Consider the following 17,308-nt stretch of genomic DNA (forward strand, 5'->3'; position numbering starts at 1 on the left):
TTTGAAACAATTTTTGTTTTCGTAACAAATTTATTAAATTTATTTCTTTAAATAACATTTTGTATTAAATTTTTCAATATTTAAATTCAGATTATTACTCTTGGTGGCTAATTTATGAATTTTGTAATTTTAAATTGCTTTAACAGTGTTAACCCTTGTATTTATGTTGTCAAAAATGTTTAAGGATATCTTTACTAAAAATTATTAAAAATAAAAAATAGATGAAATTTGTTTGTTGAGATCAATGTTTGGATTCTTTGACTATTAAAAAATTAAACTTAAACCCATAATAGCCTGAAGTCAAAAATCATGTTCAGGTCTTCAAGAGGTGCTTCGCATGACGGAAGGGGGTTCGATGCCGAACCAACCTGACTCACGAAAAAACGAATCCATCTCTTTAACATACACTCCCGATAGATCCGCTAGGCAGTGCATGAAAGGACTATCTATTGTCGTACTCCGTGTCCCCGATAGAGCAGGGCAAAAACATGAAAATTTCTACAGAAGACATTATAAGGAGTGTTTAGTCTCCAAAAGGTCATTTATGATTCTTTAAAATCAGAAATAATCTACCACTTTACTATATTATTTTAAATAACATAACTTTACTTTTTGAACTCTTTTTCCAAAAATTTAATTTTTTTTTCTTCAAATTTCCACAACATCTTCAAAAAACCACACACGTTTCTTACATGAAACACTTTCAACACATACCTACCACTAAACAAAGCAACAAAACCTCGATTCTCAACTTAAACCTTCCTCCTCCATACCCTGCCAACACCGAGGGCTCTAAAAATCTAACATTATGATGAGTGGCGTACAGTGATGTGCGAAATATACAAAAAAAACACTGTGTAATAAACATCACAAAACACGTAACTTCTAAGAATTATTTTTATTGCCATAGCAGATACAAAAAAACGCAAACTTGTACAACTAAACAGAGGCTTATCTTAAAGCCAGAGATCTAAATTTCAAAAAAATACAAAATAAAAAAAGTTTTGAGGCCACTCACTAGTTAACCAACAACCAACCATTCATTCATTCATCTATCCAACAATACTAATGTGTGGTTGGTTTTCTCATTAAAAGCCGCATTTATTTGATACGAACTTGACTAGGAATAGTCATAAAATTAGCTATACAAGAGAATTATTCAAGCAAAAACTGTTTTCTTACTCAAAAAAGGAGGAGGTTATAAAACTGACAGTTTTTTTTATTTTATTTAGAACAAAAATTTCGAAAACATAAATTGGAATGGGAAAATTTTTATGTGCGTGCACGCAAGCGTGCTAATTTTTAAACAATTTCATGAGATCATTTTTAAGCAGACAATTAAATAGAAGAAAAAAAGTTCTCAAACATAAAAAACTCCAAAAAATGAGATCATTTACCTATCACAAATAATTTATGGTGTGAAATTTCCAAAAAAATAAAACAAGAAATAAAACTAGTTAATTAAAAAATACCCACCCTAAGTTCTGCTTCCAATTGATTGGTATGTCCGGCCAAGTTGGGTAAGGCGGTCATGTTATAGCCCAAACCCTGGCAGGCGGTAACAGTTATCAGCTGACATTGTAATCCATTTGAAGTTTGTGAATTGAGGGCACCAGCAGAGGAGCCAGCTATTAATCCTTGAGATCTGCTTGGAAATGTTAAAGCCGCAAGGGCCACCATTAAAGCACGTACAAACGCCATATTTATGTTATTTGGCAAAAACAGCTGTTTTATAGATCTATTTATATCAATAACAAATAAACTTAAACAGCTGTTTAATTAAAATCTTTTTTTGTTAAATTAAGTATTTATTTATTTTATAAAAATTTCACTTTGAAGATCATCTTCATTATCATTAAACTTCTTAAATCAAAATAGATTTTCTTTTAAAACAACAATTTTTTTTCTACACGATCTTGCTGTTATTTTATTAAAGTAAACACATTAAACCCGCTGTTAAAAGAAGATTTTCTATATTTTCTTCTTCTCATTTAAGTTGTTTAATTTCATAGATAAACAATCGAATTTCACTTTGAACTCTGCGTGTTATTATTTCTTTATTTGTATTTTTCTACCACTAAAATCTATTTTTTCTCGATTTTTTTCTGTTTCATCCATTAAAAACGGAACAAGTAAAAAACATCAAAGACTTTTTGTATACATCATCTTTATCAGCGTCATTTTTTTATTTTGGTTTACTTTGATTTTTTTTCTTCTTAGTTTTCAGTTTAATACGAAAACTACTACTACACACTTTTGATATTCTTTAAATACCTCAAGCATATCATTTGATTGAAAATGATCTTTCTTTTACAGGTAGTCGCTACAAGTCATAAAATGTATGTTTTCTCTTTAAATAAAAATACGCACGCATTCAAAACAATGAATCTTCTCTACCGTACGAGTATCTATTAGTTTATAAAATGCATTTGTTAGATATTGTTAAAAACACACGTTAGTTTTTCGTTATAATATTTTTTGATTGAAAAATTTCAGTATGCGCACGTTTACTACTCCGTGTGTACGTTGTGAACACTTTGAGTTTTACTGGCAAACTGTTGTGGTTGTCTGATGTGCATGTTGGTTTTTAGTTGTGTTGTGTTATGTTTTATTGTTTAGCTTTTGTTCGAACTGTTCAGTTCGATCCAACTGTTTTCTTAGTTGGATCATACTAATTGAGTGTTTGTGGCAGTAAAGTGTGATTCAATTTGGTTACGAAAAGTACCCTATATTTTAAAAAGCATGTAGAATTTTTAGGTATTAATGATATGTAATGTCAAGTCTAAATTGTACTAGATCTTCCCTTCTAACTGGATCGAAGGTTTGTGAACTCAGTGAACTTCCAAAACCTTTGGTCTTTATGAAATTTCAGTATTTAGGCTGCTACAAAAATATTTAGCAATTCGGCTATTTATCATTTAGATCATATAGAATCTATATTATAAATCACTTTTGTCTCAAATATTGCATTTTTTTTGAATTTTTAGTAAATAAGTATTTTATTCCGATTCCGATAAGTCATTAGTCTCGTTACATGAGTACGAATGAACAATTTAAATTCTAATATTTGAAAAAATGTTAAATTAAAGAGTGAGCCAGAATAAACTTATACTTGTATTACGTTAAATAAAACATAAACGATTCAATATAAAAATTCTCAAAAATACATAAATTTATTCAAATATTGTACATATTGGTAAATTTATCCACTTTTTCCGAAATCATTCTTCTAAAGATTTTATAGTTGCTTCCGTTACATTTTTGAACGAGGTGGTAAACTTACGCTTAACCCTTTCGGGACGGGGTTTTATTTTGAGAACCAAAATATATATGTTAGAAATTTTTAAATTTTTAAAATTTAATTTTCTAATACTAATATCTCCTAGGCTATAAGAAATAGTTATTTGATAGATACGATTTTTTATAGTGCTTGACGAGGAGATTCTTTTTTTATATATTTCTTTTTGGAAATCGGACCCAAAGTGACCTATTTGGGATCCCCTGGTAGGTCCATGAGATCCAAACTCAAAACTTAAACATGTCAAATTTCGTTCAAATTGTAGTGTTTAGAAGTTTGAGATTTATTTTCATCTATATTTTTCTATACTACTGTGCGGCCGACTTCCAAACTGCTCAAATTTCAACAATGTTGTTGGAAATTTTGTATCATAGTGGCATGATTCCAAATCGGGCCAGAAATATGAAGGCAATCTGTGCTATTTTAAGAAAGCCAAAGGCGTTTTTGTAGACATTCCGTAATATATATTTCTGTGTTTATCGTTCCTGATGTCACAATTGAATTGCCACAACTGCAAATGGCTTGCAACACAAGAAACTTCTTGTCAGTTATTGTTCTTGAACAATTCCTCGTTCATCAGCCACATAAAAATCTTGAGCCGGAAGTTTTTTTTATAAAATTTGTTCTTTTTTTCGCTCGTTCTTTTGCCTAAGTTCGTTACAGACATTGCGATCTTGAACTTTCTTTACTTCATACGACTTCAACACAGCATTAGCTTTCGCTCTGCGTACAAAAGAATCAGAGCATTTAACTTTACGAGCTGCTTTTCTGATAGAAGTGTTCGGTGCTCTTCGAAAGAGTTGTTCGACTTCTTTTGCTATTTTTTTGAAAGTCCGTATTGGATTTTTTTCAAAAGTTTTATTTATTTTTCAAGTACTTTTTTTTTTGCTGTCTATTTTGACCGAAATAACAGTTGAAAATTAATGATTTCGAAAAGATAACAATCTGACAACGAGATTAAAAAAATAAAAAGAAAAGGTTTTGGCTGGAATAGTGTGTATAAGTTTTTTCTGACCCACTCTTTACTAGCGCTATTTTGAAACCATTATCTTAAAACAATGCTACGAAAACGTGGGACAAGTACGGAAAGAATAACTTAGGATTATTTCTTATAGTTCGAACGATTTTTTTTAGTATTTGTTCTGCAATCCAGAAACATCTTTATTCGCTGAAGGTTCTGCAGGTGAAAATACTCAGTTGTGCTTCTCCCATGGTAACTAATAATACTTTAAAATGTCCTTCATGCTTGAGTAGTAGCTATAATTCAAAAGATCTGGACAAATCTCTAAAAGTACGACTATTTGAAATTTATTATCTCTGAATGGAAGTATCTAGAAGAGAAGTCATAATTAAGAGACTGATTATTGACACAGCTTAAAGTTATAGCTGGGACAATAACCAGTATTTTTTCTTCATTAAGGTTAGGATTAAGATTTCGGGCTACTTCTACATAATGGGTTGAATTAGTGTCCAGTGCAAATATAAAATAGTACTTTTGGGAAGGCCTTTTACGTAGGTAACACTAAATTCTTCCGGATGTACAAAAGTGAGCTAAAAGAACGAGTTGAAAGGTTGAAATATTGGCGGAAGACTGTCAGTAAAAAACACAAAATTCGCAGGAGATTCTCTAATGAATGTAATACTCTCCTGGATATTGATGGAAATGTGTCTGCAAGCTCTCCTCATGTCCGGTTAGAGTCGAACTGTTTGATGTTGTAGATTGGATATTTTCTCAGTGTTGGGTTCTGTAGTCCTCAATGAGTTTGTACTTCAAATACTGTCTGTCAATTCTTAGTCAAGATTTATAAACGATTAGTCAATCTGACTTAATGAAAATTTTAGCTCTAAATCGACAAACTACGGTTTGTTGACGGCATACCATGGATCCTCATTTCATCAATAGATTGTTTTACGAGATTATATGTAGGCTTCAGGTTTAAGGTATCTTTATTCATATCCCAAATGCTACGAGTTCGAGCTTTGAAAACATTCATTATAATTAAAAATATGTGTGTGATAACAATAGCATGGCAAACGTGATACTCAAACTGTTTGTGTAATTTACTGTTTGAATTTATGCTCAATTCACTACGAAAACATTACTGTGCATTACTTTATTTGTCTAAATGGTGAAAGTAGTTGCTGAGGACAAAAGCAAGTTGCGCGTTTTTTTATTAACTCTGAATTGATCTCAAAATATAAATGTCGTTATTTCTTACAGGTAGGAACCTAAATAAAGTAAACTATTATTAAGTCGACTTCAGCCGACCAACAGCTCTATCAAACTTCACCCAGTTTTATATGTATGATGATTATCATACCAATTTCACATTCTCGATGCTCCCTCGTTGTCTCCTTTTGCACTGTAAATGCTTCATCCTCCACCAAACACTCACTATACTATCTGATATGACTAAAGTGCTAAAATTGTAGAATAATATTGCAGTTGTTGTTCCTGTTGTTTTTTTATTTTATTTTTTGTTGTTCTTATTCATTTCACTTTACGAGTATGTCCCCTCAACATTCATACACCATTTGATTATGAATGCGCACTCTCATCATAATTGCCGGCATAAGTTCTGTGAAGTGAAGTTGTTTTTTGTTGTTGTTATTGTTGCTGTTGTTTCTGTTACGATGTCAGATTGGTGGGGATACTTGCGACGACGACGACGATACTCCATAAAAGCCGGTCGTTCGAATAATTTTATTATTTTCTGTTTGTTGTAGTTAGGTTTGGGTTTGGTATCGATGCCGGTATACTCGTATGTACATCGTCATCGAGTGCTGTATTAAACTTCCACTGTTCCGTATTCGTTACGGTATGAATTAGCTAAGGAAGACAAAACAGCAACATGGACAAAATATGATGAAGGAGATTGAGGAGTCAGGCAGAAGGAAAATGCAATAATATTCATGCAAACATATGTTGTTTGAATGTTCTGTGTTGCTTTGAAGGAGCAGAGCTTTTAAGGACTGGTTAGTTTAAGTTGAAGACAGAGAATAAGCAAATTTACCTGTCTAAAAACTGTCATACCTTATAAATAGATGCTATTAACGAGAAAATTCGTTGTCTAAAGACATATTTCTGTAAAGCATAAATCTGAAATACCCCATCTTATGTTAAATAAAAACACAGATGTGATAGTAATTTCGGAGACCCATCTTACCAATCCATTAGTTTTGTTTACTAATGATGGCTTCCAAGTATTATCGACTAAATTATCAAAAATCCCAGAGGTGTGATGCACACAATCCATGTGACCAGTTTATTGGTCCGGAACGCAAAATTAGACTTAAACCGGTAGCAATGCTACGAAAATTTAACATTTCGAATGGACCAGAAATGTTGGTCATGTCTGGGCACTAAATGCTATTGAAAATGCTACAGTATTCTGATCATTTAAGTAAGGTATTTTAACCAAATTTCCCTACAAATATGTTCGATTTAAAAACTCCCTGTTTCAACTAATGCTCCTAAATCTCTATTAGTCCTGTATTTGCTGAACATCTAAGTAAGGCATTTTTAACAAATTTCGGAACTACCCGAGTCTCACTCGGTCAAAGATTGTCAACTCAACGACTGCTGTAGTAACCGAAAGTTTTTTCCGCAAAGAAGAACTTTCGACGGCAGTAGAACTGTAGAAATGTGTTTGAGTTATGAACTATATACTTTCAAAAGAGCTAATGTTGCCGAAATTGTTATTAGGTTTTCAAAATTTCCAAATGCCCTACATTTATTGGATTCTACGCAGCTCATTTGATAAAGCTGTACTCTTAATCCAGAGTGAACCTTCAAAATATCGAACTTATTAATTTTTAGCAGGTCCTTCATCCCAATATCGTTCGGATTTTCCGATAGGATTCGTGTGGTCCTGCCTACTATTTTGCTTTTTCAAATCCACTTTTGTTGGCTCGGACAGTTTCGCATTGCCGAAGTTTGTCTCAACGAGTTCCCTTCCTCTGATGGTGAGGTCGTTAGCTCTTTCATTCCCATAGTGACCAACACCCAGATGAAGCGTAACCTAGCACTAGCTGAATAGTCTGCATTTTTACAGTTCAATATTGTTCCCGATTTAAACTTATCTGTCGTTATCGCCTTAATTGCCGTCAGTCAATCGATAAATATGTTCGCTTGTGTCATTTGCATTGATCCAATTTATACATTCCGTGATGTCAAGAACTTCAAGGAGTTGGTATTGTGGTCCCGAAGGCGGAAAGAGATATTGGTCTCTGGGATATCGATTAAGATAGTTTTAGCCAGATCGTTTTTAATTTAAATTCGTCCGTGTAACAATGAATTCCCACAGGATGTATCTGGAAGTAGTGTCTCCTAGTTGCCTGTTAGGTGTGCCTCAAGTATGCGGTGAATTTCTATCCGAGGTATCGTGTTTGCACTGATGGCGTGATCTGTAGCTGGCCAGTTCACTCAAGGCCATTAGGCGATTTGAAGTGAGTCGCACCTCTTATTTGCCATGAATTTTTGTTGGGAGTTTCCAATGCCTTGGCAAATGTGGTCCACATTAGAATTGGGGTAATCAGTGTGTCATCTTGGAGCTTTGGCCCCATTTTGAGTCTATGATTCTCCTACATAGTTCCCAACATCGGATTACACCCGGTCTGTTACCACTTTAGTCTCACCCAAGAAACAGGGTTCAACGTAATTGGATATTTTTACTTCCTTGGGCATAGACAAATTTGAGTTTTCGTCGGTCTTGCGTTCAGTCCTATTACAGGTTATTGAAAACTGGAGTACTAAAATTAATAAGTTGAAAATCGTCACACTCAATAATGTTAAAATATACCGCAATCCGATTATGTCACACACCTTGGTATTTATTCAGATAGAGGACTTACTTGGCGTCTTCATATAAAAACCAACATGAAGCTAAAATCCTTTAACTTTCACTAGTCAATTATTGACCAATTAATCCACGACTATGAATTCATCCAGTAGAAAACCATTTTGATACCAATGTGGAATCCAATTGTAGGGAACAAGCTACTTTACCAATATTGATCTTTAATAGAGGACCCAATCAAAAATTTGTACATCCATGACGGAATCACCATGGTATATAATTAAGCCATTGTTAAAGAAGGATTCGAAGAAAGTGGGTAAAAAATATAAGTGATGTTAAAAAATCAAAATCACAAAGGCTTCGTAAATGCAATCTGCTACCTTCTAAGATTGAGGGTAGTTCTTAAAATTTGTTTATGATAGCAAATATAATTTACCAATTGAATCAATTGATTAAAACATCTGCTCTATAGCCAATCGATGATGACTGAATACTTTTTTTTGCCAAAGTTGCTGTGTTTTGTTTTTAGTTTGAGGGTCCCTTGTGGCTGTTATGGAGTTTCTTTATTTTTTTTTTTTGCCGTAATATTTTTTTACATTCGTTTAATTTTCGTATTGCATGCATTGGATCAAGCAAATGTTGAAATGCGGCAAATGCAGCAATTCAATGCAACCAAACAACAGTAGTAAGGAAGGGCTGTCGTTTAAGTTGCATCAACAGTAAACAACAACAAAAAGCCAACGTCTTGGTTGTCTTCTTTGAATGTTTTGGTTGCTTCTCTGGCTGTATGATGTGATGAGGCAGGCAGTCACCTTATATATTTTTTTCTTGTTCGTTTTTATTTCGATTTGTTTTTTCCTCAACGCTTAAGATCATCTTTAACATCATCGATGTGAAACATCATTGGCGCTACGTTTTAAATGTTTTTCTTTTTTTCTCTTCATTTGTAATCTTATGTGTGTTCATTTTTTGTTGGCCAGCTTTTGCATCTTAAAGGTGTACGTAAGTATGTATGGATATAGTTATGCAGGGATCTGATGTATTTGTTGCTTTAGTTTATTTAGGTCCTACTATTCCGATCGTTTTGTTGTACATTTGTATTTAAGTGTGTTTTTGTGTACTTTTTTTCAGTACGCGCTCTCATGTTGTAAGTACCAGTGTATCGATGCTGCTGCTGCAGCTGATGATGATGATGACTTACACGCTTTATGTTGTATTATGAAAATTAGCTATAAAAATGTATTGCATCTCCTTTTGATATTAAGTAAATTGTTCATTAATTGAAAATTTATATTGTGTATGTAGGTACTTTCATATATAAAATGGTATTTTTTATATAGCCAGCACAATTGTGGGATTAAAATCATTAATTAAATGATGTTTCGTTACAAACAAAAACTTGCTTTAATAACATTTAGAAACAGCAGGAAATTAAAATGTTATTCAAAAAGTTTATTATAAGATTTTTTCTTTAAATATTTTTTGGTTTCATTAAAATGGATTTTTACAATTCATCATGGGAGAAATGATGATGTGTGAAGTATAATTTAAATCGAATTTTTATACCCTTCACCATGAGTGGCAAAGTTATATATAAGTTTGTAATGTCTACATTTTCCATTTGCGACCCCATAAAGATTATACATATATATATATATACTGGATCGTTATTGATAGGGGAGTCGATATAACCATGTATGTTGAAATCAACTTTCCGTAACCCCCAAATAACTTACGTACGTAGTTCATAAATATATCCCCTAAGTCCCGGTACGGTTGCTATTTAAAATCGAGAAAATCGTCCCACGAATGGCTGAAATTTTTGACCTATTTTTTATCTACATATATCTGGATTATAGATCATTAATATAGAAAATATGTATTTTTACTTTAAAAAATTACACTATGCACGAATTTGACACTTTTTTTTCTGTCAAGAGGGGCTGAATTCAGTGGTGCTAACCGTTTTTTTAGGTTAGCTCGTATTTTCGAGATATACCGTTATTTCGAAAATGGAGGAGGTTGCACAACATATATTCGCGTAACTCAAAAACGGTTTAGTTTATTGAATAAACTGAAAAAACCGAAATTCCCCAACGAAATGACCTTCAAGCTAATCTTAACATGTTTATAATATTCGCAGTCGTTTTAGAAATATAATTTTGGTCAAAAAAAATAATTTTTTAGAAAAATTTAGAATTTTTGGTTTTTAAAACGGCATTAAAAATTTAAAAATGCATATACGCTCTTAATTTTTTTTTACACATTTATAAAATAAAACAAGCTCTAAATAAATAAAATCTGTCCACAACTTTTAATTTTATACACAAAAAATTATACAAATATCCACTAATATTTTATCAAAAATTTTTAAAACGATCCTATTTCTTCGTTTGTGTTCCGAGCACTACAAAAAACCTCGTTGTGGATATCAACTATCTCTTACAGCTTAGGAGATATTCGCTTTTGAAAATTAAATTATCAACATTTTTACCCACCATACTCCAGTTTTTTGATAACAGCGGATACAGAATATTTCCCGATTTGCTCCTTTTTTCTTTTATTGGACTAACTACAAATGTATATGTCGAACAAAAAAAGAATTGTTTACAAATCGTCACTGACTCCAAAGTTATATGCATTTGAATTTAAAAATTAAGAGCGTATACGCATTTTCCAATTTTTAATGCCGTTTTAAAAACCAAAAATTTAAAAATGTAAAATAACTGCGAAGATTAAAAACATGTCAAGATTAGCTTAAAGGTAATTTTGTTGCGGAATTTCGGTTTTTTCAGTTTGTTCAATAAAATAAACCGTTTTTGAGTTACGCGAATATATGTTGCGCAACCTCTCCATTTTCGAAATAACGGTATATCTCGATTCCGATGGATTCCGAGCCAAAATATCATCTTTTGAAGCCAAAGTGATGCGTATCCCAGCGTTCCGCGATCGTAATAAAAAGCAGTCGGATGGGCCACGGTCTGGACTATAAAGCGAATGAAGCAAAACGTCCTAACCACTTCATTCTAAATACATTTTAACAGGTATCGCAATATGTAGAACGTTATCATGGTGGATTATTACGGTTTCATGTCTGGTCAGATTTCAGCAGCTCATAATAGTTATGACCCTTTTGTCCCACCAGAGAATTATCTAACAGCAATGTATATTTGGCTTTGGTGTCGATTCAGCTTGTTGGCCGGCCTTTACATACATTCTCTTACTCTTTGATTCGGTGCAAAATTGATTTTCTTTTTTAGCGTTCAAACATAAATTCTTTCAAGGTCTCTCGGCTTCAATTCGTAGGATTTCCGACATGCAAAATCGTCTTTCAAAGTGTCTCTCTTTTTGGCTGGAAAGGGCGATATTTGTCTTCCGTGTCAAAATCAACACTTCTGAACCGCGCAAATCATCTCTCGCACGTTGAAACCGATGGAACACATTTACCATAAGCTTCGGTGAGCAATCGGTTAAAATTCAACGACGTTCAACATGAAGAATTCTGTTTCATTTCTGCCAAACTAGTACTCGAATAAAACGAAAAGGAATCGGAGAGACTTACACTCATGGGCCCATGTTAATGAATACAAATAAATGGAAGTAGAAGAATGGAAAGAAAATTGAGCTCATAATATAAGTAGATTTCAATATGTTCCACACTTGCATCTAATAAATCGAAAGATTATGTAGGAATGATGATTACCTCCCTTTTTGTCTATATAATGTAAGACAGAGTCATGGAAAATATACTTTATTCTCATTTCCACAGTTCAAACACATCAAATTTAGCAATGAGTCTATCTCAGATAATTTAATACATATAAGTATAGAGCATTATGAATATTAGAGTTTTTAATTTTCTGGACTTTTTTTCATTCCTCAAAAACTTAATGAATTCATAATAACTACACAGAGAAAACAGATTCCTAGTAGCAACCGAATGATTTGTTGCAAATGAAATGATTTCGTTGCACACATAGAATTTTTCGGTTCTATAAACAGAAAGTCAGTTGATAAAGAAGAATTTCGGTTGAAGCAACTAAACTTTTGTTACACCTTCTAATATTTTGTAGCAACAAATTCAGTGCTACTACGAATCAGTTTTCTCTGTATAGAATGCATTGGATTCTGTCTCGTGTTTTTGGAATTCTAAGATATTTTACGGTGTAGCCGTGATCTATGTTAGGTTACATAGGTCGCGTACGATTAGAAAGTGCACTAGAAGGCTCTTAATCCGGCCGACTTTGGACACATGGTAGAACCTGCGAAAACCAAATAGCACTTCTGCCAAATTTTAGTTGATCAGTCAGTAGCAAATATTAAAGATCACACAAAAATCATGTATCAAGATACCTTAGTATGAGCTTGTCTTCCTCCAGGCAATTTCTGAATTAGTTGTTGTTAAGTCTAAAAAGTCCTGATTCTTTGCCGTGCTAAAGGGGCCAGATTCAAAAAAGTGGATATTGCTGGCCAAGCTTGGCCAGGGAATCAATGCAATTGCGAAAGCATTATTACGTTGGAGTTAAGAGCCTTGATTTACATAATGGGAAGATTTTAATGAAATTGAATATATCCAATATGATTCTCATATCAGTGACTTTTTCAATGGAAACTCATACCGATGTAAAAATATCGCGATTTGAAAACTTAAAAATTTGTTTAAATTCTCTAAAATTATATACACATAATTGCCCATAACATCGAAGCTACTCAAAGTCCAACATAATTTTTGATTCCATTTTAAAGGTACAGATATTGTCCTTAAAATGTCGTGAATAAAATTGTTTACTTCCAAAAGGTTAAAGGTCAAATTTCAAAGCATACATTTTTATAAGAATTTATATGAAACGTACTTTTAATAACGTTTTTCTTTATAACTCCTGAACTAATCGAATCTCCATCGAATTTTTTTTTGCACGAATATAGTAGAAAGTGTAGGTGTCCTCATACCATTTTCTTTTTGAATTTATAACACCGCGATCTCACATCGCGATATTTATACCCTACACCACCATAGTGGGGAGGGTATAATGCGTTTGTGCAGATGTTTGTAACGCCCAAAAATATTAGTCTAACACCCACCTTAAAGTATACCGATCGACTTAGAATCACTTTCTGAGTCGATTAAACGATGTCCGTCCGTCCGTCTGGTCGGCTGGCTGGCTGTCCATGTAAACCTTGTGCGCAGAGTACAGGTCGCAATTTTGAAGATATTTCGATGAAATTTGGTACATATTATTTTTTCGGCTCAAGGACCAAGCCTATTGAAACTGGTTGAAATCGGTCCATTATTTCACCTAGCCCCCATACAAATGTCCACCCGAAAATGGACTTTATCGGTCATAAATGTTTAATTTATAAATGTATCTCCAGAAATTCCGCTCCAAATAAGTTTTGTATACACAAAATTCATGTCACCAAATAGTCCTAGCTCCCATATAGACCCGCTTCCGAAAATCACTTTAACGTGCATAAATCGCTTAAAAATTTTGGTATACTCACAAAATTCAACATAGTTAACTTTAATATAGACATAAATCACACGACCTAATTTCATGGTGATCGGTCCATAATTGGTCATATCCCCCATATAAGGCCCACTTCCGAAAATCACTCAAAAATATAAATTATTGAAATTTTAAAAGAAAAATGTTTTTGCTCTTTTACTTAGTGTAGGGTATTATATGGTCCGGCTTGACCGATCATACTTTCTTACTTGTCTTGAAATGGAAAGGTTCTCCGATGAAATAGTCATTGATTTGAGGAACCCTTTGGAACCATAATATGTATGGTAAAATTCATTAAAATCGAAGATGTAAAATCCGAAAATAGCAGTTTTCTGTCCGTTTTGATATGGATTCTCCCTAATGCTGTATGTGTAGATACCAATGGTCGAGTTCCCGATATTTAATTCTCGAATTCTTCTAGCGACTTCATCGTAGGTATCGGGAAATCAGAATTGCCGCATAGTTATATATTTATGACTGCTCAAACACTGTTCCGTGGGGACATTTGTATTGACCGATATTGCCCATTTTCAATATCATACAAATCTTATTTGTGGAAAGGCGGCTAGTTCCTTTCGTTTGGGCTCTATCGCGTTTTCAGCAGACAGTCAGGCGGATGGACGGTCCCAGAGTATTGAGATTTTAAGACGATCTAGCTATATACGTCCGAATGTCTGTTGAAAATACGAATAGAGCTAGCTGGCTGAAATTTTCCACAAATGCTCTGTCTTATGTGAGTCCGCGACAAATATTTTGATGTGCTACAAACGGAATGACAAAATCAGTATAACTCCCATCTTTTATGAGTAAAATAAGATATAATTAATGTTTAATAAATAGGAGATCTACATCCAGACAAATCTTTGAAAATAAGTTTCTGTAAGTTTCGCTCTGACTTTTTGACATGGATGCCTTGAAAACATTTTATAAAAATTATTGCTCCTAAATATTATTTTATTATTATTTTCCTCAAACCCCTAAATTACAAATGAATAACAAAATTTTAAATTTGAGAGAAATATTTAAATTGCGATCATTAACTTTTGGTTGAATTTTTGAGAGTTCTTTTACTAAAACAACAAGTACAAACAAAAAATAAAATGCCACATACCACGACAGCAACAACAAATAATAACAATTTAACTATAGTCTTTAACTAATTACACATTATAGTAATTATTAAACGCAAAATAATATATAATCTAAACAAAGTGCTCATTTCGCTGTACGAATGGAGTACGACGAGAGAATTAAACAAATTGTATACCTTGACATATCCAGGGAACAAAACCAAAAAGCCAACCAACCTACCATCCATTTCATTCCAAATCCAGTCGACACATGTGTACTTACTTACACACAGTGTTTGTTCACTGCAGTGTTTGGGGTAATAAGTACTCGCTCGTATGCAGTTTAGTGTGGTGTATTGCTTTTGAAGTGGTGTTTTAGTGTAGAGTGGAGTGGAGTATAGAGTTTGCACTCGCACAACAAATCAAAAAAGTAAACAACATGCAATTGCCTTAAACCATGAACAAACATTTTAAAAACTCTAGAGACTATAAAATTCCTTTAACAAACAACGGCTGACGTCTGGTAGATGGATGGATGGACGGTTGGTTGGATGGTAGATGAATGTATGATTTTCAAAGTGAAAAAACCGCCGCATTTAAAACCAAAACTTCAACAACAAAAAAAGGTACACAACGTACGTATGAAGAAACAAAAAAAAACACATCATACGAAATAAAAACATTAAAAAAGTACGAAAAAAAAGTTCTGTTATATCTGTTAAATCTGACTTTAACTCACTGTGATCGTACATACCGTTGGGAAATTTGATCGCTGAACCGTTGATTTGCAAAATGAAAAAAAAAACATAAATAAAATAAAAAAGTGTGTTATTACACCATTTGCCTGGGTATATAGAATTGTTAAAGTTAAATGGAAATTGGCTTAATCCTTAGTTTTGAAATTTGTAAAGCTTAAAAGTAAAAATCCTTAATGTGTGCCAATTGACTAAGAATCTAAGTCAATTTACGAAGACAATTGATTTTGATCCAAAACTTTTTAACGATTCAACCTATTTTTGATCAAATAAGTTAGCTAATAGGCAAATTTTGTTTTACTAGGTTTCTTCGTATTTTAATTGTTTTAAAACGTCGGACGGACATTTCGTTCTAAAATTGTACTGTTGGACCCATTTTGCTAATTTTCAACACCTATTTTGTGTTCAACAACGAATATTTTCGGGAAAATTTCATAGTGGTCATATTGTTGAAACTACATCTGTCTAATTGGCTATAATTTATTCAGTTTGTTTTACCAAATCACCAAAAGGACGGAAAAGCGTTCATCAACACATGAAAACGATAAAATTGTTTTATCAAAATGTGTGTTCTGTTCGGACAAAGTTCTGAGCGCTTCGCACATTTTACGGTGGGCATAATCGTCCTACCGAGAAGACTATTTGCAGTGAGGTTGATAAATTTGAGTCCACCTGTTCCTTCAACAATGTACCAACTCCCGTACGACGACAAAATACAAGATCTTCCGAAAACATCGCCGCTGTCTGTGAAAGTGTCTAGGAGAATCCGAGGTAGTCGATGTTGCGTGAATGCGACCTATCGCAGACCACAATTTTATTCACATGAGGTCAAAGAGCGTCCAATGCATCCCGAAAAAGTCATCGGTCCATATTTCTTTGAGAACGAAATTGGCCAGGCCATCGCCGTAATCAGCGCTTGATATAATTCGATTATTAGCAACTTATTTTTGCCTGAATTGGATTATATGGACCCCATCGACATGTGGTTTCAACATAACGGCACTACTTGCCACATTGCACAGTGGGGCAGAATCAAAATTTTTTGGAAATAAATCTGGCATTTCTAAACGGCTGGATAAAATTTGAGTTTAAGTTATTGAAATGGGCCCTACAAATGTTCCAAGGCCGGCGCTATTGGGGCTCAGAGTAGGGTACCTTCGACATGTAACATTTTTAAACAAGTGCCATTTTTTTTTGTTTCCCATCCGATTTGAAAGATGTTTATATCTTTAAAAAGATATGCTTGCTTGTGGTATTTATCTCTTATAATTTCCGAGTTATAGGCATTTAAAAATTGAAATTTTACAATTTTGCTATACCGCTTTTATACAAATATAGGGCGTTCTTTTGCACCGAATGGACTCGAATTTCTTTTGTTATTTAGACATATACAGAATATTTCAGAGCATTCAATTATGGTTCCAAAAATAAACGATTTTCAATTTAAAAATTCAAAAAATAGTAGAATTTTGCTGTTTTATGGGTGAAAAAGTGACTATTTTTTTTTATTAAAAAAGAACTTTCTATAAGAACATATAACAATTTTATGTTTTTCTGTAAGGTATCTTTACGGAGAACATTTTGGTATAAAAAACATGTCCTATTTTTTGTATGTGTCGCCCTACGCACTTCGGAATTTTACCTACTTTTTAACAAAATTTAAAATTTGGGCCACATGTTGAAAAATTCCAAAGCTGGGATCAGAAAACGGATAGCAGCCTTGGAAACCTTGATGTGTTCCCTATTTATCCCCAAAGTATTTTTCCAGCCCTGAACGAAATATGGACCCTATGAGCAAAATTGTAAAAAATACCATTTTTGGGATTCTTGCTCTAATTTTGAGGAATTACGGGCTTCCCTTTGATCTTTTGATTAGTTT

The 17,308-nt window shown here is 33.2% G+C and overlaps 1 protein-coding gene across 1 annotated transcript in view; it reads right to left on the reverse strand.

Moving 5' to 3' along the window:
- The window catches only part of fz3 (frizzled 3), a 40,296-nt gene extending 38,421 nt beyond the window's left edge, over window positions 1-1,875 (reverse strand). Inside the window, exon 1 of the mRNA XM_065507727.1 lies at window positions 1,477-1,875. Within this exon, the coding sequence (XP_065363799.1) occupies window positions 1,477-1,701 (225 nt within the window). The 5' untranslated portion in view covers window positions 1,702-1,875. The remainder of the gene's footprint in view (window positions 1-1,476) is intronic.
- Window positions 1,876-17,308: the final 15,433 nt, after the last annotated feature.

The sequence above is a fragment of the Calliphora vicina genome, chromosome 4, assembly GCF_958450345.1.
Source record: "Calliphora vicina chromosome 4, idCalVici1.1, whole genome shotgun sequence".
NCBI classification, from domain to species: Eukaryota; Metazoa; Arthropoda; class Insecta; order Diptera; family Calliphoridae; genus Calliphora; species Calliphora vicina.